A 26,632-nucleotide genomic window follows, 5' to 3' on the forward strand; every position below is an offset into this window, starting at 1 on the left:
TGTCATTGCACTTTAGGTTCTTTGGGCCCTGCCTTAGCAGTTAGCTTTTGACTCTTTCCCTTTGTCATAGGTAATTTGGGGCTGGAGTCACTGTCTGTCTCTGATACTTTCTATCTAACACAGATAGGTTATTCAGGCATGAGGACTAGGGCCCTATGTTGTGTGATGCCTGGTGCTGGGAGCCCATCCTTGCTCTTCCTGTTGAGTGTAGATAATTTACCAGGCACCAAGGGAAACAGCATGTTTACTTCTCTTTTCCAGCTGATCTGTTTGATATTTTGCTCCCCATGCTGAACATTTATCAAGAATTTGTGCGAAATCACCAGTACAGCCTCCAAGTCCTTGCCAACTGTAAGCAAAACAGAGATTTTGACAAACTCTTAAAACAATATGAAGCCAACCCTGCCTGTGAGGGAAGAATGCTGGAAACGTTCTTGACCTATCCAATGTTTCAGGTAAATTGCTTGGGATGCGTTCTATAAGCCATTGTAACTGATGCCTACTGTGATCAGCACAAGGCATGTAAATACATATAAGTATAAATGAAGAGTTATGCATCATCTGACATTGTCTTAAGCCTGGCCCTGAAACAAACACGTCTTCTGTCTAGAGTATAAGAATCCAGGCATTCTTGGTGATTTGAAATTAATGATTAACTAATTAATTTTGCAGTGCTGGGGATCGAACCCAGTGCCTCTTAAATACTAGGCAAGTGCTCTACCACTAAGCTACATCCCCAGACCAGAAAGTAGGCATTTTTGAAGCAAATAATTCAGGAATGAATTTTTTGAAGAACAGCACAATTTTCTCTTTATAGAAAGATTCCACACAGACTTCTTTCATTGGAGTCTCCTCCTCCAGCATGTTTAAAAATATTATTAGGTTTACAGAAATAGGATTCTGTGCAAATGTTCCAGTTTGTGCTAGTTGCATAAACGTTTCTTGGGACTGCTCTGACTGGGGGGAGAAGGCCCCTGTTTGTGGCCCATCCCCCCACCTTGTCTTGGTTGCCATTGAGTTTCCTTTGGCTGCGGCTCTGGGGAAGGAAAGGAGGACCCCCCTGGTTAGAGAGGCTCTGGAGACTTCAGAACCAGAGGCCCTCACTCAGATGGCCTTGTAGAGTCGTGGCTCTGACCTGAGATTCATTTTTGGGGTCTAGAGCAAACCAAGGGATCAAGGCCACTTGGGTCTTTCCTGTGTCTGGGGTTTTGCCATTAAGAGCTCTGGAGTGAGAATGGCAGAGGCCAAAATGTGTATTGAATCTCCTGTTCTTTTGAAAACTGTCGATTCTGTTCTTTTGGAAAGGCATTGAGTGTTCCCATTGTGGAATTTATGGGGCTTCTGGTGAGTCCTCCAAATTGTCATGTGGCAAACCGATTCTACTAATCATGTGTGTTATGGTTACTGTGGGAGTTTTGTCCTCCTGAGCAGGTGGCTCTGACCCAAGGCCCATCATTTCTTAGCCTAAGAAAGAAATGTTACTGTGGTTCTTAATTGTTTATCTTTAAGTTTGTTAGTACTGCTTGAATTCCTGGAAGTTGCCACAGAAATTTAGTAAGATTTTTTTAAAAACCAGAAAGATGCATTTGAAACCACTTAAGTATAGTGAAATTTTATAATGTTATTTTTGTTTTTTTTTTTTATGGAACGAAATTGTTTGAACTCTTTGCCTCTCTGAGGAAATATTTCACAAGAAAAATTTTGAACTTCTATTTCATTACATTCATAATTGGAATTTTAGGTTTTATTCACAGTGAAACATTTTCATATAATGTATAATTCTTCTAACCTGTGATTTTATTTGAATTTTGAATTTGGGGCATTAACCTCTAGTTGTAATTCAATATTCCAAATTTTATCTATTCAACTGTCCCAAGGTGACTGTGCAAAGGTAGAGTTATGACAGGTACACGGGACATTCAGAGAGGGACCTAGTTTCCTTCTCACAGCCCACTGAAGTTTTTCTACATGTTATTGCATTTGCTCTTGATTCTTTCAGTGTTTTAAAGTAGCAGAACTGCACCTGCCCTGGAGATGGGGTGCCCAAGTACAGTTGAATGTGGGGACCTTGGAAAGATCTTTGGGTTTCTTTAAAAAGTGGAGACATTCTCCTCTACTAGATTTTAAAACCAACAGCAATATTTTGATTGATCATAAGCAATCCCCATTATGTCAGAAAAAGGACATTAGGTTGGGGAATCTCAAGGAGACCTGACATCTCACTCACCCTTTGGTTCTTGCTTTGGGGAAAATAATTGAAAAAACCTTAATCTCAAAGCATACACAGCTGAGCTTTAGTTATCTCGGAGCACTCTAGCTCTCTGGCTCTTCAATCCCAGGGGGGCTTTGCTGGTTCTGACAGTTTGGGTGGGGTAACCGTGTAGTTACCGAAGGGAGCCTGGTGTAGTTTAGGAACCCACCCCCAGACTGTGGTGATCCCCAAGCCCTAGAATCATTAGTTGTAGGCTCAGATATTGAGGTTCTCTGGCTTGTTCCAGGGTTCCAGGGTTACAGCTTGTAAGAGCATTTGCTCTGGGAGAAGCTTCAAGCATGAGGGATTTAGTCAGACTCAATTCAGCCGCAAGAAAAAGACAGGGGCTGCGGTTGTAACTCAGTGGTGGAGCGCTTGCCTAGCATGTGAGGCACCACATAAAACTAAATAAATTAAAACAAAGGCATTGTGTCCACCAACAACTAAAAAAAAAAAAAAAGAAAGAAATGAGCAAATTGAAAGTGCACTGAATTGTCTTTATTTGCTTCTTCGTAAGTATTTTGAATGTACCCAGAGGAGAAATCATCAAAGTTTGCTGCCTGAGGGCTTGTGCCCCTTGTGTCTCTCATCTGTCTTCTTTACTTAGTGTTTTTCCCTGTTGCCTCTTCCAAAAAGAAGCCATATGAACCAACTGGGGCGCTAGAAATTTGAAACTGCTTTCTTACTGGGTTCATTCTATCTTTCTTGTTCCCTTGTGGACCTTTCACTAATGAGGTGAAATAGCCATGAAGGTGTTGCTAACTCAGAGGGGTCTCCCCTCTGTGTACATTGAATTAGCAGTAGTACTTCTGCCTTACTCCCTCATAGGGCTGGACATCTTAGGATGAAGCTAGGGTACTATCCAATTTTAGCTGTAGGGAAACAATGGTAGAGGTGACCCAGATTTATACTGTCCGGGGGGTGGGGGGGGGGCTCTGGCCTAAGATTTTTCTTGAGCCTAGATATGGGGGCAGAAGGAAGGGGAGAGGTAATTGTAAGCTTTTAGTCCATGTACCTCTAGAAAGGAAAGGGTGATTTATATTCTACATCGTTCTGTGCCTTTTGTTAAGTAAATTAGTTATTGCTGTTAATTGAGTCATATTGAACTATGGAAACAGGGAGGAATTGTAGAATTTGGATGGTGCTGTGAAATTATTCCCAACTGAACTGTCAGACCAGTAAGTTCAAGTATTGCCAAGGAATTTGTTATGGAAAATAATATAGTCATTAACGTGATTTTTATTTAGCCAAATCAGTGGCTTGACTGGTATTTAGATTGGCCTCAGCAGATCATGAAATCTGCTCCTGGTGAGAAGAGCACTGTTGGATGTTCTCTGGAAGGTAGTCACTTGCTGCTCTATCTAGTGATTTACTGAAGATCGAGCTAATTAATGTCAGTGAAATGACAAGTACTTGTGCCATTATTGAAAGCAGAGTTATGATTCATTTAGACAGTTACTACGATTCTTAGGTCTTCTTCTGGAGAAGCGATTTGTAATCAGCTCTCCAACACACAGAAGAGCTCTTTGCAGAATCTTCTGCTCCTCAGCAAACTTCCTTTGCCTGCTTTTTGGCAGTGTTAGCCCTTCTTTGTTCCTCCACCAGAAAGTAGAAAGGGCCACTTACCAAATTCAGCTCCATCCACTTAATCTTAGCCAGGGAGTTCTTTAAAATATATTTAACTAATGGAGGAGGATCTCGAAGCTATTGACTAAACTTAGTTTTGTGGGGTTTCAGTGCATTCTAAGTAGTCAGGCTCTCCCACTCCTGCCCCTTTGTTATGAAAAATTGAGTACATTGGCATTGATTGACTTGGTTTTCTGTGGAACTGTTAACTTTTTTGCAAACTTTTATTGATCATGGGATTGTACTAATGAAAGGGATATCTGAATGCATATTTACCCCAGAAGACTGCTGTATGTGGGACAGCCCTAAAGAAGTCTATAAATGAAGAGGCAGAAGGTCTCCTCTGTATACTCTACGGTTTCCTGTGTCCTGCCTTCCTGAGACCTAGGGGTCTATCTGTGCTTTCTGAAACTGTCACTTGATCAGCAAGTGCAGTTCAATGTTTCTGCTAATGGGCTTGATGCCAACTGTGCTAGTGCACAAAGATAGCCACTCCGAAGATGTGAGTAAATAACCCCTTAAAGCTACCCCTGCACAAGAGCAGAAGCAGATCCACAGATAGAGCCACCAGCCCCTCAGGACAGAAAAGCTGCACACAGGGCTGTGGCAAGCTGTTTTTCTGTTCTCATTTTCCAAGTTCTTTAAAGTTCTGACTGGGGCTCTGGGGCTCATGGAAGTGATCTAGTGAGAAGGCTCTGCGGGGAGCTGGTGGGTGCCCCATCAGAGCCCGGAGCATAGCTGCAACTGTCATTTACCATGAGGCTGCCTTGGGCAAGTCACCAACCTCCTCACACTTTATTTCCTTACCTGGAAAGTGGAGAATGAATCCTTATGTTGCCGGAGGACCAGACCCATATACAAAGCCCAGAGCATCCCTGAGCACAGTAGGCAGTGCTATGGGAGCCGTGGCTCATGCCACAGTCTCTGCTTTCTTTTTTCGTATCAGGGATTAAACTCAGGGGTACTGGACCACTGAGCCACATCCCCAGCCCTATTTTGTATTTTATTTAGAGACAGGGTCTCACTGGTTTGCTTAGCACCTTGCCGTTGCTGAGGCTGGCTTTGAACTCGAAATCCTCCTGTCTCAGCCTCCTGAACCTCTGGGATTACAGGCATGTGCCACTGTGCCTGGCCACAGTCTCTGCTTTCTAAAAAAAAACTATTTTATAAACCAGTGAAGCATGAGTATGTCAAATCATTATAACCTGATCTCTACTCTGGTCTATAAAAACCCTCACAAGGTTGGTGGAGTTTCTGCTTTTAAGAGAATTCAAATAGCTAGTCTGTTAATAAACAAAAGTACAAAGAATGATCTAATGAAACAATGCCCTTTACTGCCAAAGGGTGAATTGAGATAAAGTAGGATCAGAATGTTGAACATATCTTCTCTGAAGTTTTAAAAGAACTTTGCTTTAGGATTACAAACTTTTAAAAAATCATGTAAACAGACAAAAATATCTAGAATGCAAACATCAGAGACTTCAGATTATGTTTCCTATGAACCAGGTTTTGAAAACTGCTATTTGAAAATTTATGGTTTTATAAAAAATGAAAGAAATAATAGTTTCTTTGAGCTACAACACTTTATTATTTATGATGACCTTTACTTGTGAAGTTTTTTTTTTTTTTGGTGTGTGTTTAAATTTGAAGCATGGTTTGTCTTATGTGTTTGTGTGTGTGTGTTTTTAACTATTTGAAAAACTGTAAGAGCAGCAATGAGTTTTTCAGTGTAATGATGGCACTGTAGAGAAAGTCCCTATGTCACCCGTCCTGACCTTGCTCACGCTGGCCTTGTTTACGTTTAGATCCCCAGGTATATCATCACACTGCATGAACTCCTGGCTCACACACCCCATGAGCATGTGGAAAGGAAGAGTCTGGAGTTTGCTAAATCAAAGCTAGAGGAGCTGTCCAGGTATGCAGAGAACTTACAGTAAAGGCCTGAGATGGGAAAGCAGCAGTTGAGTCTTCTTGTGTGAACCCAGGAACAAGAAAGCAAAACCTAAATCCAGTGGCTCAGAGTCACCTCAAAGTTTAATGCGAGCCTGTGAGATAATACTGAATCATCATTCACATTAATTTTAACCAAGGGAAAAAAATATATCTTTGAAAAAGCTTTTATAGCATGTGAATTTTATGTAATTGAGATTAGGCGTAATTTGGTTTAAGTTTGGAAATGTTCCCATTTTTTTTCATCATAATAGAAAAATGACTTTCAGTTGCAGTTTTGTATTCAGATTTGATAAAAAGGTGGAGAATGTACAGTTCATTTCCTAATGGCTTGTTATGGTTATGGGCACTTATTTACACCTCTGTTTCTTTGGCTTCTCAGGGATAAATGGTATAAGGGAATTAAGAGAATTTACTGCACCTCTAGGAAATTCTACTAATTTCAATGAAGGGAGCTGTAGGTAAAATGATGTGTTGCTTTCCAGCTGCATTCAAAGCCAAGTTTTCCAAGGATGCTCACGATCACTGAGCCACTTACCATTTAGAATCTTCATGCACACTGGTCTTGGTTTGGGTCACAACCTGTTGAAGCCTAGAACTTTTTGAGGCCCAGTCTTTTTGCCCCAAAGCCCCAGTTAAATCAGTAGGAGTTCAAAACTGAGCTTCTCAGGTGCAGCTCTTCCTTGCTTATGTGCTAGGGAGGTCACTGCTGTCTCACTGCCATCCCTTCCATCTGTGTTGTCTGACAGGGTGATGCACGATGAAGTGAGTGACACAGAAAATATAAGGAAAAACCTTGCCATCGAAAGGATGATAGTAGAGGGCTGCGACATTTTGCTGGACACTAGCCAAACTTTCATCCGCCAAGGTAAGTCCTTGTGAAACAGGCCCATGACTTACGTCTGTCACAGTGTCACTGGCAGATCCAGGGATGCATTCTGGAGCAGGTCTGGTTTAGGTGTGTGAGTGCTGCAGTTCCCACGGACACCCTTGTGGCCTTGACCGAGGCTGTGGTTGAGGCCCACCTCTGTGCTGTTTCTTTTCAGGGGCCATGAAACACAGCAACACAATAATAGTAAAGCACCAGTGGGACAGTAAGTTACACTCTGACTGGACTCTCCTCCTCAGTGGACCGGACATTCTCTACAGCTCCAAGGAGGACAGGTCGGTCTGGCCAATTGGAGTGGCAATGCCAGGTGGTGATGATATCCAGGCAAAGGCCCAAGAAAAACTTGAATTCCTCAAAGCCCTTTCACATAAGAGTGGGGACAATGTCCGAAGTGAAAACAGCTGTCTCTTGTTCCCATTTTTCATCAGCACTTCTGGATCAGCCCCACAGGATATAATTTGATTCAACTGGTAATTGAATTCCACTTACCAGATGGAATCTCTCCTGATCGACCCTGACCATGCTTTGGCAATGGTGAAGTTGTCCTGTATGTGGAATGTACTCTGGGGTCATCACCTGATAAATTAAGCTTTTGAAGAGTTGAAGATATTTGTGCCAGACGCTGTGGAGAAGTAACAACTGGACAGTGCACACCCTCCTCAGCTCTTATTTGAAAGTGCAAGAAGTCAACCCCGTCCGTTATTTTTAAGTGCTTAGGTATTGTGGGAGGGAGCAATTGACCTAGTATCTTGCACACATTTACAGTTGTGTACTTGGTGAGGAGTGGAGCATAAATTTGGAGCTCGAATTCATTTCTGGTTTTGATGTGCCAGTATCATTTGAATAGACTTGCATTGCCTTTGCCTACCGTAATAGGCTGCTTAAAATCTTTTATTTTACCTCATCAAACTGAATATTGTGCTGTGCACATTAATTTTCATACAGAATAGTTTAAAAGTTTAATGCATGCCATTCTATTTTCCGTTATTTATTTACAAGGAAGGAAAACACACATATGTTAAAGTCGGTAGCATATTTTGGGAAATGATTCCTTCTCCCATTTTTGGCTTTAGATACTAAGTTTTCTTTAAATAATAGTGGAATACACTGCGAAGAACATCAGGCCTTTGCAATTCCCCTTCTACTCCTTTGCACAGACTGTTCTCCGTATTGGCTGCTGCTTGCCCAGCACTTGACGTCTCTGTGCCTTCGTCTGTGCTGTCCCCAGCCTGGGGCCAGGAAAACCCTAATCCACCTCTTTTGTGCCTTCAAAAGTCTGCTTGTCTGACCAGGCTCAGGTCAGATATCTTTAAGGAGGCTTTTGATGTCCTCCTCCTCCTCACTCTCCAGTTACAACCACTCAGCCTCCCTCATCCTTTCCAACGCCCTATGCTGCTGGTGCATGTGTTTTGTCCTTTTGTGTCTGGGTACTGTTTGCATGCCTCTCCCAGGAATTGTAAGCTTTAAAGGGCAGCATTTACAAATTTTTCCTGCCTTGCCTTATTTCGTATGATGCTTTACAAGATAGCTACCAAGAAAATGGGTATTGAACTAAATCGAACTATTTGTTGAATTGCAATTGTGACTGTAGGATATTTTATGTTTGTCTTTTACTTGGAGACACCGAAAATGCCTACTAATTGACATGTGCTTTATAGTATGCAAGAATGGAAAAAAAAGTTTCTGTAACCAGAGGACAGTTTCTAAAAGGACTTTGGATTGAGTGATATTTCTAGAAACGTGACTGTATGGGTGTGAATTTGAAAAAGCACCGATAATAAAAAATGCTGGAAGATCTAATATGTTGACTAGGTCGTATGATTTTCCCTTGTACTTGGAGAAAAAAACCATCATGCACCACTTCTCCCTAGAAATCATGTCCATGTTATTTATTTCTTGTTATGTGCCACATATTTAAGGAACTTCTGTTAGCTATTACTATTTGTGATGTTATTATTGTATTGATGTTGACATGATGGTTTGCTTTTCAGTGGTATTTTTCTACAATTCTATCTAGTTATTCTGTTTTGAAATTATTCAATAAAGATGGCTTCTGAATATCAGTCCTTAATCTCAAAGTAGAAGGTGGTCGATTAAGACCATTTGGAAAGTGTGCACTGATTTGCTTTGGTTGCTCCTATTCTCATTTTTTTTTTTCTAAATACTCTTAACAGGCTTTAAGACCCATCAGGCTGTTTTTTAGATTTTATATGCCTTAAAATTTCAAGGTATTTTATGTGAAACAGACTATAATTTATCTCTGACAGTGTGCTAGTATTTGTGTTCATTCTAGTGTGTATGTTTGCACATGTCTGTGCACACTTTGAACCTTCTATGAATTTTTATTCTAAGAAGTAGAAAAAAATCAGTCATCTAGGTCCTCTGAATTTACTTTCTGAAATCTAATAATAAATTTTGTTGAATACATGTATAAATATCAGAGGCAATAAGATGAAGATGATACAGGTCAAATCTTGCTTCCCTTACTTCCTTGCTGTGTGATATTGGGCAATTTACTCTACCTTTCTTTGCCTCTGTTTCCTCTCCTTACATTGGAGTTAATGGTAGCACCTATCTTTTAGGATCATTGCTGAGATAAAATGAACTGATGTTCACAAAACCTCCTAAACTAGTGCCTGTGAGATTATGACATTCGCTTTAAATACTAAGATCCAAATTCTAGAATGAGTTTCTATTTCTGACAACATGAAATAAATATGAATATTTGTTAGAAGATAAAGGCTCTCTAAATTGACATTTTGTACAAACCCATATGCATTGTCAACATTGTTTTGTGGACATGTAAATCAGGAAAATTAAATAAAGGTGACAATACATAGTGAAATGTCTGGACACAGTGGTGCATGCCTGTAATTACAGTGGCTTGGGAGGCTGAGGCAGGAGGATCGTGAGTTCAAAGCCAGCCTTACCAATAGTGAGGCACTAAGCAACTCAATGAGATACTTTCTCTAAATCAAATACAAAACAGGGCTGAGGATGTGGCTCAGAGGCCGAGGGCCCCTGAGTTCAATCCCTAGTACCTGCCCACTCCTCCCCATACAAAATCATAGTGAAATAAGTTTTAAGAAGGAGATGTGGACCCGTCTGGCAGTTTAGTTATCCCCAAACTCTAAATTATGTGCTTTCCAAACACCAGTGTTTTTTGGAATTGTAGCACAGGGTTTAGAAATAATTACATCTTCACAAGAGCCTAATCCAATAACCTGGAACTGCTCTTCATTATTTTTTTTCTTTCCACTACTGAGTGGAATGAAGACTAAGGGAATTAGCCAGTCTAGATGCCATTGCTCAGGAATTCAGTGATTGAAATCACAAAATCTCTGTTGTAAGTTGACCCCAATTAGATAGACTGATGATCAGCATGCTAAGGACTGGGTCATAGCTATGGTGTATTACTGAGGAATTTCAATTTTTTTCTCTCATTTGTATTAACAAAACAGAAATATTTTCTTTAATTCTCAGGACTATGTCAATCCTAAAATGAAATGTGAAAAAAATAACCTACTTAAAATGTTGTTTTCCAAGCATTTTACTTTATACAGCAAACTGTTGAAATTTCTGTTTTTAATTCGGATGCGTAAATTTTTGTCCATACCTAATGCACATATTCCCCTGCTTGGGTATGAGGTGAATACTTACCGATTAAGCATATCAATGTATGGTTACCAAGGAAACATCTATTTTTCTACTTCAGAGCTGAAATTCACATAATTGCTAATATATGAACTGAGAGTGTGCTCTGTCATTTCTAACTTAGAAAGTCATTAAATTGCTAGAAGCATTTATCAATGAACATGTAATTACTGATTTTTCACAGACTTGGTTATAACCTTACTGAAAATGACTTCCCAGCCTCTTTGTCCACCAAGACATATGTCCAAGCCCCAGTCTTTGGCTCAGCCCTGACTGATCTCCCTGGGTGACTCCCGGCCACCAGTGGCAAAGGCAGCACCTACCATCTTTTTCCATCTCTTCCTATTACAAGTTTTAGTTTTCATGTTGTCAGATTCATCTTTTGAGTAGGCCCCTCACTTAGGAGTGACCTTAGGAGAGCTACTTAGTCTCAGGCCTCAGTCTCTGTAAAACGTGTATGTGTGTGGGGGAGGGGGTGGAGGAATGGAGTCATGTTCTCTGAAAGGCCTCCTGTTCTCTTATTCCCTCTCCCAGTGTTCCAGGAGTACAGCCCTTTTGAGGCCATTACCTGCTCATCCACTTTCCTAACCTTCCTGCCTTCTCTTCTCTCCATTGCTCCTCTACTTTTCAAATTTAATCCTTTGCTGCCTGAGCTGTCTGCAGTTTTCTCCCACCTACCTCACCTCCTCCATTCTCTTTCCTCTTGCCCAATTCTTTCACTGGAGTCAGGGCTTCTCCTCACCCTTTGATTCTCAATCCCACTCCCTCTCCCAGAACTGGTACCTTGCTATTCTTTAGGCTCCAAATAGCTGCCTATTGTCTTCAAGGATCCCACCTAAACACTTACCTAAATAGTTGGTGTGAGATCAGGGCATGGAAACGTAGGTCCTTTACCACCCTGTACATTGTTTCATCTCTGTTAAAAGTTAGATGCAATTTAGAATATTCATATGTGAATATGAAGATTTTGTGATTCACAACCATACTTTCATTGTATTAGGTATGTGTGTTCTTTATGTAAAGAATTTTAGTGTTTTTCCCCCCACATGTAGAAGCAATTTGAGCTCATTTAAAATATCAAGAAGCCCAGAAAAAATAAAAGAGGAAAACAAGGTTGCTTGCAATCTCCTTACAGTTAATATTTGAATATGCATCTTATTGTTCTTATGAGGCCCACATGAGCCTATGTAGGGCTGCATTTGGGGTAGGTGGTGAATTAACCAAAGAGAGAAATATGACTAGCTCAGAAGATTTCAGAAATCAGAACCAAGGTGTTTGCAAGAATCTTGCTTGGCTTTTTGATTTAATATTTAATGTATGGACTGGAATATTTTTAGAGTGAGGGAGGTTGTTTTTAGTGTATAATCTAGAAATAATCAGAGGTAATCTCAGTATTATATAAAGTCCATGCAGAGCTTGGAGGAGAGCTGTGCTCACAGTAGTGTTCTGGGTGGAGATTTTTTTGTGGTTTATTTTCTATTTAGATTCCACAAAGAATTTTTATCACACATAATTTAAATGCAGCTTGAAATATCTGCCCTTTAAAACATAGTCCTAAACTAAATTGTACTGAAATACCTAATTTATGTATTTTTATAATATGCATGCATTCTGTTTTTTAAAATACAAGGTAAATTATATAAATATGCTACTTATCTACCTTCAGAAATTCAGAAAGAATGATTTCTATCATATTATTATATTACCATATGTAATTATATAATTTTTGTACTATTAGTAAGAATAAATTGACTGGAATCAGATCTCCGAGAAGAGATAGTAGAAGTGCCTTGTTCTTGGAGTTCAGTTTGACCCTCTTTCCAATGTATGTTCCAGTCACAAAAGTATTAGGAACAGTTCAACCCTTAAAATACAATGCATTGTTTCTTCTTCTCGGAGTGTAGGAGACTTATTTGTTCTGATGATGCATTAAATCTAAGCTTGGTATCTTGGGAAACAGGACCTTGTGTTTATTGCCAAGAGCATGGTCCTCACCTGACAGAATTTTAATTGCTGTGTATTCTTCACTTTTGTAATCACCAGGTTCTCTTATACAAGTACCTTCTGTTGAGCGGGGGAAACTTAGTAAAGTTCGCCTGGGTTCACTGTCTTTGAAAAAGGAAGGAGAGAGACAGTGCTTCTTATTTACAAAACACTTTTTAATTTGTACAAGAAGTTCAGGAGGAAAACTGCATCTGCTCAAGGTATGGGCTTTCTGTGACTATTCCATTTATGTTCCCAGCACTTAAGAGGTGTTGAGGTTAACTCTCTTGTGACTTTCCCATGCCTGCTATTAGCCTAAAACAGATTGTCATGACTGCATAAAGAGGGAAGTACAGTTCACAGCTCTGGCACTTACTTTGTTGACATTTGAATTCAAAGTAATAGAAATGTATTTTAGGTATGCATTATCTTAAAGAAGTAAAAAAAATAAAATAAAAAACCTAGACAAAATTATTATTAGTGACTGATGAGCTACAAAAATCTGGTCAAATCATTGCAGAGTACCCACGTGATATTTGCTGACTGCTATTTTGTCTTCCTGTGGACCAGGAGTCAGCAAACCATGGCCTGCAGCTTGCTGCCTATTTTTGTGAACAGTTTTCTTGGAATACAACTCCACCCGTTTGCTTGTTTATCATCCATCTGTGGCTGCTTTCCTGCTAATACAGTAGATTTAAGTAGATGTGATAGAAATGATATGGCTTGCAAAGCTGAAAATATTTGCTATCTGGGCCTTTGTAGGAAGTTTGTCTATCTATACCTTCTGTTATTATTACTTAAAAGTATTATTCAACACCATGATGATGGCTTTCTACTTTCTAAACCACTTACTTCATGCTGGGTGAGTTCAGCCCATTGCTGAGCTATAGTTGCTCTCTGAAGTCCCTCTGGTGCTATCTAGTCTCCCACAGATGAAGTCACTAAAGTTTATAAACACTGAGAGCAAGATTGGGGTGGAGGGGAGAATAGACTAAAATTAAATGAATTCAATTTATATGACATATCTAAGTTTAATTTTGGACTCTATGAAAAATTGTTTGATGCTTTCTTCTGCGGCAATTTGAACATAAGACTTAACAAGTCACAGCTTTCCAGCCTATGCAAGACCTTCAGCCTCTGAATGACAAATCGGTTTGTTTCCAGACAGGTGGGGTCCTCTCTCTCATAGAATGTACATTGATTGAAGAGCCTGATGCAAGTGATGATGACTGTAAGTCACATTCTATTATTACTTACAATTATTTTAGGTTTTAAAAAAAAGTGTTGTGTTTGTAGATCTTCTGTGGTTTAAGAGGAACTGCCTAGGAAAGCAGAGGAGATGCTGAGGATAAACTCCCTAAAATCTTTTACCTGTTGAACCATTTAACCTGTGAGCATTTATAAACCGTCTTTCAGAACTGACATTCTATTGAAATTGACTCATGATAGTGATTCTTCAGTGGCAGGCAGAAAGAGGAGTTGAATTAAAGGGTTGGATTTCTATTCATTATGGAAATTAAACATGAAATAAGGAGTCTGGGACCCTAGTCTTGAGTAACCTGCTGCCCTCAGCTATCTCATGTGCATATTAGCTTCATGAGGCCTTCCCCATGCCTAGGAAGCAATGTTTTTGCTGAAATGAAATTTGGGCCCTGAATGCACATGGATCATATTAAATTCAATTGTATAAAAGCAGCTATTGCTCATAGTTTGTATTCATTTCTAATTGTTTGATTTACACATGTTGAAGCCAAGGGTTCTGGGCACATGTTTGGACACCTGGATTTTAAGATAGTGGTGGAGCCTCCTGATGCTGCCTCTTTCACTGTGGTCTTATTAGCACCTTCGCGCCAGGAGAAAGCTGCCTGGATGAGTGACATCAGTCAGGTAAACAAGTGGCTTTTGCTATGATTTCTTTTTTAAAATTTCATAACATATACACTTGATGAGTATTCTAAGAATTACTTTATTTTTATTAAAAATTGACCTGGGGGGCTAGATTCATGGCTCAGTGGTAGAGCACTTGCCTGGCATGTGTGAGGCCCTGGGTTCCATCCTCATATAAATAAACAAAAAGATCCATTGACAACTAAAAAAAAAAAAATTGACCTGCAGCTGCTGTGCTCAGTACTGACACAACTATGTATCTTGATAGGCTGTTGGTGTCGTTTCTTTTCTTTTCTTCTTCTTAAAGTTTACATTTACTTGAAATGTGGTAATTGCATTTTAGTTCCTGGGTATTTTGTAGCATCTGCAAATATAACCACTGCAATGAAGAGTGTTGAAGTTGTCCTGTTAGTAATAAATTCTCCAATGTCGTGCTTATTTGTTTCTGATGTAGGAAAATGGTGAGAAGTACAAAAACAGCCAACAAGGGCTGAGGTAAGAAATCACAATCCAGAATCAAAAGACACACTGTAGTATGAAATTGGAAAATGAGCTCCTGTATTTCATGTAGGAAAATTAGGGAGCAAAATCACTTACCTTTCTTACCTCAGCTAGACCCTGTGAGAGTATTGCAGTGTTTATTTAGGCAATGATATCCTTTGGAAATATTTCAAAACTGGTCATGATTGGATTCCCAAACTCAAGCTCCACTTGAATTTTAGCTCTGTTTGCTAATATGGGGTAAGGGGAGTGATTTTTGTGTGAGGAAAGTCCTAAATTCAAGTTTGAACATGGTGAGTACCTGTAGTCCCAGCTACAGGGAGGCTGAGGCAGGAGGATTGCTTGAGCCTGGGAGTTTGCACTCGGCCCACAAAAAAAAGTGAGATTCTGTCTCTCCAAAATAATAAAGGCTTGAGTTAATTCTCAAAGTTGTTAAGATGACTGAGGCAAATGGAAAAGCCATTGTAGGTTTCATAATCTTCTTTTTTCTAAAGAGCTCTAATAATTTATATATAAAACTGAGGTGGAGATGCACTGTATCATAGTTTTTCAGCCACCTAATTAAAAAAAAATTCTTTGGGGTGCATTATAATTATTCATAATACTGGGATTTGTTACTGCATATTAACACATTCACAAAATGTAGCAATATAATTCGGCCAGCTGTGTTTTGTAGTACTTACCCTTTCCTTTCTCTCTTCCCTCCCCTGTCCCCTGCCTTTACTTCATTGGCCTCTCTTCTATTTTTATGATATGTCTCCCTTGCCACCCATCCATTTCTTCCCTTTTTCTCTCTAGTGTCCACATGTAAAAGAAAACATATGACCCTGATTTTCTGAATTTGATTTATTTTGCTTAATATGATGTTCTCAAGTTTCATCCATTTTCTTGAAAATGACACAATTTCATTCTTCTTTATGGCTAAGTAAAACTGTATTGTATATAAATATATATATATATATATANATATATATATATATATATATATATATATATATATATACACACATATATATATGTATAGATAAAGAAAATGTAATATCCATTCATCCATTGATTGACACCCAGGCTGTTTCCATAACTTTGCCTACTGTGAATTGTGCTGCTATTAACATGGGTATGCAGGAATTGCTATAGTAGGCTGACTTTAATGCTTCAGGCTAAATACTGAGGAGCGGTATAGTTGGGTCATATGGTTGTTTCATTTTTCTGAATGATTGAAAACTGAAGGAGAAATAGAAAACCAATTACAATAATTATTTGTATTTTTAAAGAAATTTTATAGTCCTATTCTCATTTTACCCTCACTATGGAAGTCAGAAGACAAACAGAAAATTATTAGTCCCACTTCACAAATGAGAAACCTGAGGTTTAGAAAGCTAAATTGTCAAAGTTATGCAATTGCATTGAGATAGAACTCGAATTTAACCTAGATCTTCTTTTTAGTACTTTAAACATCCTGTGTAAGGATTTCTTGTGTGGAATTTTTACCTGATAACCCTATGACTGCTTTGATGGTGAATAAATAGAACTAATTTCTTTTCTGGCTGACAAAAGAATGAAATATGGGATATTTCACAATTTTCATGCCTAATTACATCCTTCTGATAATTTATTATTCCTTTCATTAGTTCTATGCTGCATCAATTAATAGTTCATTAAGTCTCTCCATATTTGTGATGCATCTCTTACCTAATGAGACTCTGGATCATTCATTGATTTAAAGAAAGATACTCAAAGTTTTACCTGCCTCAAGTATCCAGATGAGTCCTTCTTTCTACTTAGACTACACTTTGAGGCAGAAGTATTCAATTTCTTCCTTATTTCTCCAAGTTGCTATGGCCAAAATGTTGCCTAGCCAAAAAAAAAAAAAAAAATTTAAAAGCCACATTTTATCTGCAGTCGACAGAAACTAGCAGAACGTTGTATCTTTTTGATTGACAGTGATATCACTCCATGAAATTTCTATCTTCACAGAGCCTTGACATTATGTGGCTTTGATTCTTGTGGTTTTTTTCTTTTTCATTTAACAAATGTATTTATGCAGTGATATGATGTGCCAGGTACTATCTGAATACTTGTGATGTATCGTGAGCAATACAACAGAAAATTCCCTGACCTTGTGTAGCTTACAGTCTAGTGTGGGGAAGACCAAACAAGTAGACAATAAATGTAGTAAATGAGTACACACAGTTAGTGATAGGTAGGTAAGGATTGGGTTACTGTAGGTAGTGTGGCTTGATACGGTTCTAACATGGTACACTATTGCCTATTGTGAGGCATGTAAATTCCGTGAACATATTTGTAAAGACATGCAAGCCAAGAATATAGTAGGTGTTGGGGATACCATGTGGACACATATGAATGACTTTTCTGGAAAGTCATTCCAAAAAAACAGAAGCAGTGATTTCAAAGAGCTGAAAGCTGAAGAATGACATATTTTGAGGGATACTTGAGAGCCAGCTTGGCTGAATTGGAGTGATGAGAGGGAGAATAGAAATAGTCAAAGAGGTAGCAGGAGCCAGATCATGATAGCTTCTATGCCAGTGAATAGGCTTTTGCTTCTACTCTGAGTCAGTGAAAGCTATCAAGGAGTGGAAGCATTCCATGATCTGACAGGTTTTTTTTTGGGGGGTGGTACTGCGAATTCAGGGATGTTCTACCATTGAACTATACCTTTATCCCTTATTTCACTAAGTCGCTGAGGCCAACCTCAAACCTGCAAACCTCCTCCTCAGCCTTCCGAATGTTTGGGATTACAGGAGTGCAGCCACCATGCCTGGCCTGGCCTGATTTAGATTTTGAAAGGACTACTTTAACTGACTGCGTGGTGATTGTAGCCTTGAGGGATGGGAGCAAGATTAGAAGCAGGGGGCAGTCATCCAGAGAGAGATTTGAAAGCTCAGACCAGCATGGCAGGAGTGCAGCTGTAAAGACATGGAAGGGTTCTGGTTCTAGTTTCACTTTGAAGGTAGAACCGGCAGGATTTTACTAGCATTAGATATAGGACATGAGAGAGAAAGAAGAGTCCAGGATGACACCAGAGTTTTTGGACTGAGCAACTGCAAGACTGAAATTTTCATTAACCAAGATGGGAAAGTCTGCTGGGGAATGAGATTTTGGGATGAAAATCAGTTTATTTTTGGATATGTTGAGTCTGAGAAGTCTATTAGACAATCAAACTGAGTTTTAAATAAGTGGTGCAACATAGAAGCTAGTGTTTAGGGGAGTGGTCCAAGTGGGCGACTTTTCATCATTCATGTGGTATTTAAAACTGTGAGATGAGATCACTAAGGAAGGAAGTGTAGGTAGAAATGAGAAGAGGACCAGGAACTGAAAGACAGGTCAGGAAGAACAGCAGATGGAACCTATCCTACTCCAGGATAGTAGGAGGACAGCCAGGAAGGGGTGTTGTCATGGAATCCAAGGGAAGACAACTTGTTGAGAAAGGAGAGGCCACATATTAATTGCTGCTAAAGGCTAGGTAGGGTGGCCAATGTTCTGGGACACTTGGATTTTGCTGGTGAGGGGTTTGAATGGTGGGTGGTAGGGACAGAATGTTCTGCTATTGACTGAGCCCAGCTTGCTGCCCAGAGGCCTGCCTCTCAGCTGACTTGGTCCTCTGCTTAAAGCGTTTCCATATATGGGGGAAATTACAAATATATTCATGGAATTTATAAGCCTCTCAACTGTATATCTTTGGACCCATTTATTATTAATAAGATGAGCCTACTGAATGCTTGAAAAATGTACTGTTTAATATTTTATTGTGCATATGTAGAAGTAAGGACACAAAAGTGAACTAGAAATATTCCCCACATGCAGCATACTAAAATGTGTACCAAAGTGTTTTCCACAGGTAGCCTATTTTAGCTGGACCTGAGAAGTTTTGTTTAAATGCAGTTCCTGAACCCATATGCTAGATGCCATTCTAAACTTCCATGGTTTACCAAGCTTTATTAGATCACTTTTGCACAATTAAATTAAATAACTTTTGCCCTGAAGAATGATTTCCACCTTTAAGGTCCTCAAAATACTGCCATAAAGAAATAATTTTACAGTGTGGCTCTGAGGGTATATATATATATATATATATATATATATATATATATATATATATACATCCTTTAAACTTTTTACCTCATTTACTTATTTCTATGTTCCCACAAACTTCTTCACAATGGTTTCTCTCATATAGATATATATCTGTGCATGCATATAAATTTGTGTGTATATACATGTGCACATATATAGTCTACCATGTTATTTTAACACTTTTATAGCTTTTTCCAAATACTTGAAATTTGAAGTATGAGCTGTTTCTAGGTTTTAGAGTTAATATGTACTGTGGTGCTAAACATCTTTGTGCAGGAGTTTTTCTCCTTTCCGAGGTCCCTCGGTATACATTCCCCCAAAGAGTATAAGGTTAGCATAGAGGGCATGATCTCTTCCATGATTTCATCATTGAAGATTTCACAGAGTGCTACAATACTTCAGGAAATGTGTAACTCATCATTTCACTACCTCATCAATAAGGTATCTATGTTATTTTCTTCCACATCCTGCCAAAGCTGAGTTGTGTCACATTTATCACATTTCTTATTTCATAGGAAAATGGATTTTCCTTCTAGTGGTTTTAACTTTCATTTCTGTAAATATTGAGATTAACATTTTCATGATTTCTATTTCTTTTCTGTTCATAAAGATGAATATAAATTGATTAGAAATATTTGTATAGACTGGGGAAATGAATATTTTCTTTCAATTTAAATTATGAATATGTTTTCCATTATTTTATATTTTTAAATTTTTGTCTCTTAATTTTTTTAAATCTTAAATTTTGTATTGTACCATATCATACTAATTATACCTGCTTCTGGTTTTTAAAAAATACTTTTAATTGTAGATGGATGCAATGTTTTTATTTTTTAGTGTGTTGCTGATAATCGAACCCAGTGCTTCACACATGCTAGGCAAGCACTCTACCACTGAGCCACAAGCCCAGCCCCACCTTGAACCAGACAATGAAGTGCTTCCTGCATATTGATACAATATCAGTTTCATATAAGGAACTCTGCAAAATTTAAGACTTCTGACTTGGCCCTTTCTCTTTCTCTCTCTCATTTTAGGAAGGAACAATAACTTGAATGATTAATTACTCCTTTAGTTATACCAGTAAGACCATAATTAACTGTTGGCACCTCCAACAAAATGTACAAATGGCTAATGGTCTCAACCAGTAGTTCTCTCCCTTTTCATCTATTTATAGGGAAAGATCAGAGGCTGACCATTCATTTCAATACAGTGCATTCATTTGCACTTGTCTTACCATCATAAATAATGGTGTGTTAAACAGATTTTGCTATAATTATGAGTGTTAACTAAAATGTAGAATTAAAATTCACCCCTGAATTTCATGGTTTGGGCAGGAATTCTATTATTTTGTGCCAAAATTTAGACGTGTGTAGACAAATTTGTAGCATACTGGACATGCTTTCTCCCTTAAAATAGTTGCTCTGGAATGCATAGGGAATTTTTACTTTAACATAAAAATGGTGAATTAAAAGAAAAATTGAAGTTAAGTTTTTTTGCTGTTACTTAGAGGAATTGAGAAGGCAAAAAATATGGTGACACAGTGGACCACTGACTTTTGGACAGGTACTGCCTTAAGCAAGACTCTTGAATACCTCAACATTTGTCCAAGGACCAGTTCCATCAAAATCACGTGAGGTTTTTGTGAATACACATATTCTCAGACCCACCATAGTCATTAAAAACTGAGCTATATTATCTATGATCTGGGAATTGGCTTTTATTATGCAATTAATTTTAATGTCTCTTATAATTAACATAAAGTCACTATGGCATTAAAAATATCTGACACCCTGCTTATTTTTATATTTCTTCTTAACTCAATGAACTGTATTCATTTTCCCAAGACTTCATCATTCCTATTCAACATCCAAGGTCCATGCTTATACAATGATGAACACAGCCATCCTTTGGTATCCTTGGGAAATTGGTTTCAGGATACCAGGATACCAAAATCTGAGGATGCTTAAGTCTTTTATGAGAGATCATATAGCATTTACATGTGACCAACATACAGCTTCCTATATACTTTAAATTATCCTTAGATCACTTAAGAATGTAAATGCTGTGAGAAAAATTGTTATACTGTATTGCTTATGGAACAATGGTAAGTAAAAAGGTCTGTTTATGTTCCATACAGATACAATTTTTTTACCTGAATATTTCTCATCCACAGTTGGTTGAAACTATGGATGCCAAACCTAAGGATACAGACAGCCAATCACATCTTCCACTATAAGTATATTCACACACACACACACACACACACACATACACACACACATATGGCATATATGAATTCTATTGTACTATTGTAGTTTAACTTTTTTTCTAGAATGGAACATTTTCTTCAGTGAAGCTTTATGGAGTCCCAAATAAAAGTGAGATAGAGGTAGAATACTCTGGTTGAAATACAGTTGATGAACCCAAAGCCCAGGAACCCATTTTTTAAATTTCATGCTACACTGTCCTTAAAGCCTGTCTGGGGGAAAAGGATAACATATTAAAAACCACTCCTCTATTCCAATATCATCTATTTATTATCTATCTATCTATCTATCTATCTATCTATCCATCCATCCATCCATCCATCCATTGCTCTATCCCATGATTCATTAGAGTTTGTGTGCCAGGTTTCAATGATCTTTTTACATAACTAAAATATGACTTCTCATTGCAAGGTTTTATAGGCTTTGGTTCAGATTGCCTGTATATTTAGTTCTTTCATCCAGAACTTGAATGCAAAAATTTCTTTTTATTCCTGTTGAAAATAATTTTGATGTTTCACACAATGAATTAGATTTGTGAATGAGACCTGACACTGGATATGAGATATACAAAAATGGTCCCATAAATCAAGTGCGCTCTCTCTCTCTCTCTCTCTCTCTCTCTCTCTATATATATATATATATATATATATATATATATATATATAAAATTAATNCTCTCTCTCTCTCTCTCTCTCTCTATATATATATATATATATATATATATATATATATAAAATTAATCTCAAGTTATGGCAGTGAGGACAGTTAAGCTGATTTAGGTCTCCTGAAGCCACAAAAAATAGAAATGTTTAACACAGAGAATCAGCAAAATTAAAAAAATTAATACATAGGTAATATTTATCAGTAGGAAGGGAATCTCTAGTTATCAGAAACTAAGGAACTTAAAGCCAAATCAGAAAGGTTATAAGCCAAAGACTTAGAGACTTGGGAATCATTTTAGGTTGGAAACTGGCCCCAAGCCCTAGGAGTATTACATATAAAAAGGGCAAGAGAAAGCCTTGGGCCCATTAAAGTAATTGAGAATCTCCATTTAAAGCCTGGACATTGGAAGGATGTTCTTGAGAGTGAAACAAGACTTAAAATTCTACTCTTTGGCCCCAGGAAAGAAATAAGGGTGTTTATCTTTGTCTTGAGTTCTGAATTTTTAAAAATCTCCTTTTAAAAAATGAATGTATCACTTGCCCGTGGATTTGAAATTCAGATTTACAATATTCACATGGTGTGAAAATTTCAAACTGAGAAATTACTATAAAAAGAACTTTCGACTGTTGAAATCTCAAGAAACTTATAGAAGCAAACAAAAATCCACTCCACTGGGAACGTTTCTGTACTCAGGGCTTGTGACTTGAGCTCAAACAGAATCTCAAAAATCCTGTGAGTGAATACCTATCATGAGCAGGATTCAGCAGACACCGAGAACAGATGAATTAGCATGGTAAGAACTTCAGATAATAGGGTGACATTTTCTAGAAGACTGTAGAATAAGAATGCTTAAAATATAATAACATCAATAAAGAAAAGAATTAAGAAAGGAAGAAGCAAACCATAAGGAAAGCATCCATCACTATGTAGAAAGGACAAGGCTAAGAAAACCAACTAGAAAATCTAAAATTGGTAGCTGGGCAAGATGGCTCACTCCTCTAATCCAGCTACTTGGGAGGAGCAGGCAGATTGTAAATTCAAGGCCAGCCTGGACAACTTGGAAACCCTGTCTCAAAATAAGATTGAACCCTTCTGGATTCAATCTCCAGGTGTGTTGGGGGTGTGGACTGGAGATGTAGCTTGGTGGTATAGTGTTTCATGCACAAAGCCCTGGTTCAATTCCCAGCATTGAAAAAAAAAATCTAAAAATGGGAACTATAGACATTAATATCACAAATTCATTGGAAATTCATTAAAAACAGCAGATCAATCACAGCTGTTGAGAAGACAAACAAGCAGGTAATAGGTTTATAATGAAATTACCTACAACACAACAAAGAGAGATAAAGCGATGGTAAATATGAAAAAGAGATTCAGGCATAGAGAATAGAGTTAAAAAGCCCAACATACATCTAATGGGAATTCCAGAAAGAGAGACTGGAGAGAAAAGAGAAGATGCAATCTTCAAAGTTAAAATGAGTAGGAATTTTCAAAATGGATGTAAAATGAGTCTTCATATTGAAGAAACATAGAATTCCAAGCTGCATATACTCAAATAAAACCTCACCCAGATACACGGAGGTGAAGCTATAGAAGACCAAACACAAAAAGAAAAATCTTAAAAGGTAGAAAGACAGATTACCTATGAAAAATTAATAGAAAGGTAGAAACTTTTTCATAAGGAGAATATATTCATTATATCTTTGAAAGAACAGAAAAATGGAAATCTCTTGAATGTATTTATATAAGATTGAATAAACTGTAATATTTATGTTTAAAATCTATGTTTAAATATGTATATTTAAATCATAGGCTATACAGTAATTAAAATGACGAGTGAATGATATAGATTAAATATGAATAAATCAAAAAGCAATGTTGGGTTAAAAAATACAAATATATATATATATATATATATATATATATATATATATATATATATTGCATGTGTGTGTGCATGTGTGTATTTGCGTGCTGGGGAGGAAATTGATTTCAGGGGTGCTTTACCATGACCTATATCCCCAATCCTTTTTATTTATTTATATTTTAAATTTTGAGAAAAGGCCTTGCTGAGTTGCCGCAGTCTGGCTGGGCACAAATGCCGCAGTCTGGCTGGGCACACAATCACGAGCCACCACACAGCTTGTAGATTCAAACAGCAACTCTTTATTCCCGAACTCACACCAGCCGTCTACAATCACGTTCTGGGGAAATCCACGTTCTCTGCCCAAATCCACCTCCACTGGGCTTCTGTCTCCCAAAATATACTCTCTGAATCCCGTGAGAACTCAAGGGGAACTCAGGCAGCAGGATACGCCCTATTCCCAGCAGGAATAATCTTAAACCTTAAACCTGGAACCTAAACTGGGAACGCCCTAAACCCGATTATGTTAAACCGGGAACACCCTAATCCGCCCTGGTCCTTGAGCAAGGTCAACTACATTCAATGTCACTGCAAAATGTCAGCAACATGGGGTACGCTGGCAAGGAAATTGTCATACCTACTTGGCTAATGGCTCCCAGCACTGAGGCTGGCCTTGAACTTGCAATCTTTCTGCCTCAGCCTCCTGAGTTGCTGGACTTGACAGGCCTGTGTCACTGTACTGGCAATTTAAAAAATTTAAATAACATTGTATGTTGCAATACATATTGAAATAAAGGAGATAAGAAGGATGAAAGGATACTATCAGTTTTAGGATAGTGGTTATTTCTGTGTTGGAAAGAGCCTAGTGGAATAACAAAAGAAAGGGCTTTTAGCTGTGTTAGTAGTGTTTTTATATCCTTAGAAGAAAAAGGTTGATTTCTAGCAAATATGGCCAAGTATTAATATTAGTTAAGTCTGTGTGACTGGAATATGGATGCCTCATTCTTTTCTGTATGTTTGAATTATTTCATAACTAAACATATAAACATTAAAATGAAGAATAAGTATGCATTCATTTCTTTTTGTCTATATCTCTTAATTTCCAAATTATGAATCCCTACATTTGTGAAGGTAGAGAGGTAAGGAAAAAAAAATGAAGACCTCTTCCATTCTATTTCTTAGATGAATAGTGATTTTTACAAAATAAATATCTTTAATAAGATAAAACTTCTTCATTACTCATTGTTTTGTGATAGTTAATTTTTGATATTAAGTATTATTTTCCCTTTTCAATTCTCTTTTATGTGATTACATGTTTTTAAAGAAATTGTTATTTCAGCTGAGAAAGCACCCTAAAGTGTATTCATATTAGGTGTAAAAAACGAATGAACTATTTTCTCTCTGCTCTCTCAGATTTCATGTAGTATTCTGCCTCAGCTGTTTCCATGTAATGCTGTATTTGATCAAAAATATCTCCTTGTGTCTTGTCTGTTTCTCCTTTGCAAAGCTTTCCCGGGTCCTAAGTCACTGAGCTCTGGATGGGCACAGTAGTAGGTGAGGGAGGAAAGAGGAAATACTCGCTTCTTTTGTCAGTGATAGGAAAGAAAGATCCGTTTTGGCTTTGTGAAGTGGGCTCATCTCTCAACTCTAGGTATTTGGCATCGCGGCTGCTGTGGTTACTATGGAAGCAAATTGTCTTTGGATAATTGAATGGGCAGACTGGTCTTGAAACGCTTTTCCTCCTGGTTCCCTCTTTCAGAAGCAAGGGCTGGTCCTTGTCTGGTTTCCAGGAGGTGGATGGGCAAGGCCAACTCGTGGAGGATTGTCTTCCTGGCTGTGGATCCACAGCTTTGGTGACTTTTGGAATGCTCTGTTTTTTTTTCTCCTGTGACCTGGTACATGAAATGTGAAATACCCTTTGAATTCATATCCAGGGATATATTTGCTGAGTTTCCAGATTCAGTACTCACTCAATTTCCTTTTTCCCTTTTTTTACTTGTACTCAAGGTATTTTGTTTCACACTGTCAGAGTCCTACTCACGGCAAGTTCTTATGTGTTCGTGAACCATCAGTCTTATGTGTTCGTGAACCATCAGTCTGTGTCGCGCTCTCAAGCCTGTTGCAGTCCTGTGATTGCTGTCTCAGGACCAGCACCTGGCAGCCTGATACCCTTCCAGTCCCTGACTGCAGCCTCTGTTCACTCCTCCTTTTTCGCTGCTACTTCCAGATGAATCTTAAAACTCCTCTTCTACCACATCCCAGTGGCTTGCTGTTAAACATGTGAGCCAATTAAAAGGGTTAGCTTGATTTCAAGGTCCTATCTGGAATCAGGATTTTCTCTCAACATGCTCATAACTCTTGCAGTACATACTCAATTTCTGTGATTCCCCAGGGGGTTTGAATCCCTAAGAAATTGGAGTTAATTAAATCTGTCTTCCAAGCTCCTGTCCGGGATGTGGCATTCTTGTGACCCCATCTCTGCCTCCAGCCACCTCCTGTGCTCACCCTCTCTTCACCTGGGCTTCACTTACAGGATGGCTGTCTCTTTGGAGCTGTGTGGGAGCTCTGGGCTGGGTGTGTGTGGACTCAGCAGATTCTCACCTCTGTTCTTGCTTGTGTAGTTGTCCTGGGACTGTTGTCTGTGTAATTATGCCATCTGCTTAGAATGTTAAGGGAAACTGAAGGGACATTGTTCATTTTCTGCAAGTCTCACCAAACATCACCTCTCCATTTATCCAGTTTCTGTGTAGATTACCCAAAGGGCACCTTTATTGTGTCCCAGAGACACTGAGGATAGAAAGAAGTCTAAGGTATATCTGGGAAGGTCCCTGGAGTGAAGTATCTCTTCCTCCACTCCCTGGCTAGGTACAACCTCTTTTTCCATAAAACCTTTCCTACATTTCCCACCCAGCCATCCTACATAGCTTAATAGAAACAAAAATAATGTTAATCCATTTTTTTTCCCATTGGGAATAGGAAAGTGAATGAATTTGAAATGACTT

General features: G+C 38.3%; 1 protein-coding gene across 2 annotated transcripts in view; it reads left to right on the top strand.

The window, feature by feature from the left end:
- The window catches only part of Rasgrf2 (Ras protein specific guanine nucleotide releasing factor 2), a 238,540-nt gene that overhangs the window by 99,623 nt on the left and 112,285 nt on the right, over window positions 1-26,632 (top strand). For both annotated transcript variants that reach the window (XM_048800210.1, XM_048800208.1), the window contains exons 7-12: window positions 262-455; window positions 5,683-5,792; window positions 6,577-6,695; window positions 12,414-12,574; window positions 13,518-13,584; window positions 14,104-14,240. In XM_048800210.1, the coding sequence (XP_048656167.1) occupies window positions 262-455; window positions 5,683-5,792; window positions 6,577-6,695; window positions 12,414-12,574; window positions 13,518-13,584; window positions 14,104-14,240 (788 nt within the window). The remainder of the gene's footprint in view (window positions 1-261; window positions 456-5,682; window positions 5,793-6,576; window positions 6,696-12,413; window positions 12,575-13,517; window positions 13,585-14,103; window positions 14,241-26,632) is intronic.

The sequence above is a fragment of the Marmota marmota genome, unplaced genomic scaffold (assembly GCF_001458135.2).
Source record: "Marmota marmota marmota unplaced genomic scaffold, marMar, whole genome shotgun sequence".
Lineage (NCBI taxonomy): Eukaryota > Metazoa > Chordata > Mammalia > Rodentia > Sciuridae > Marmota > Marmota marmota.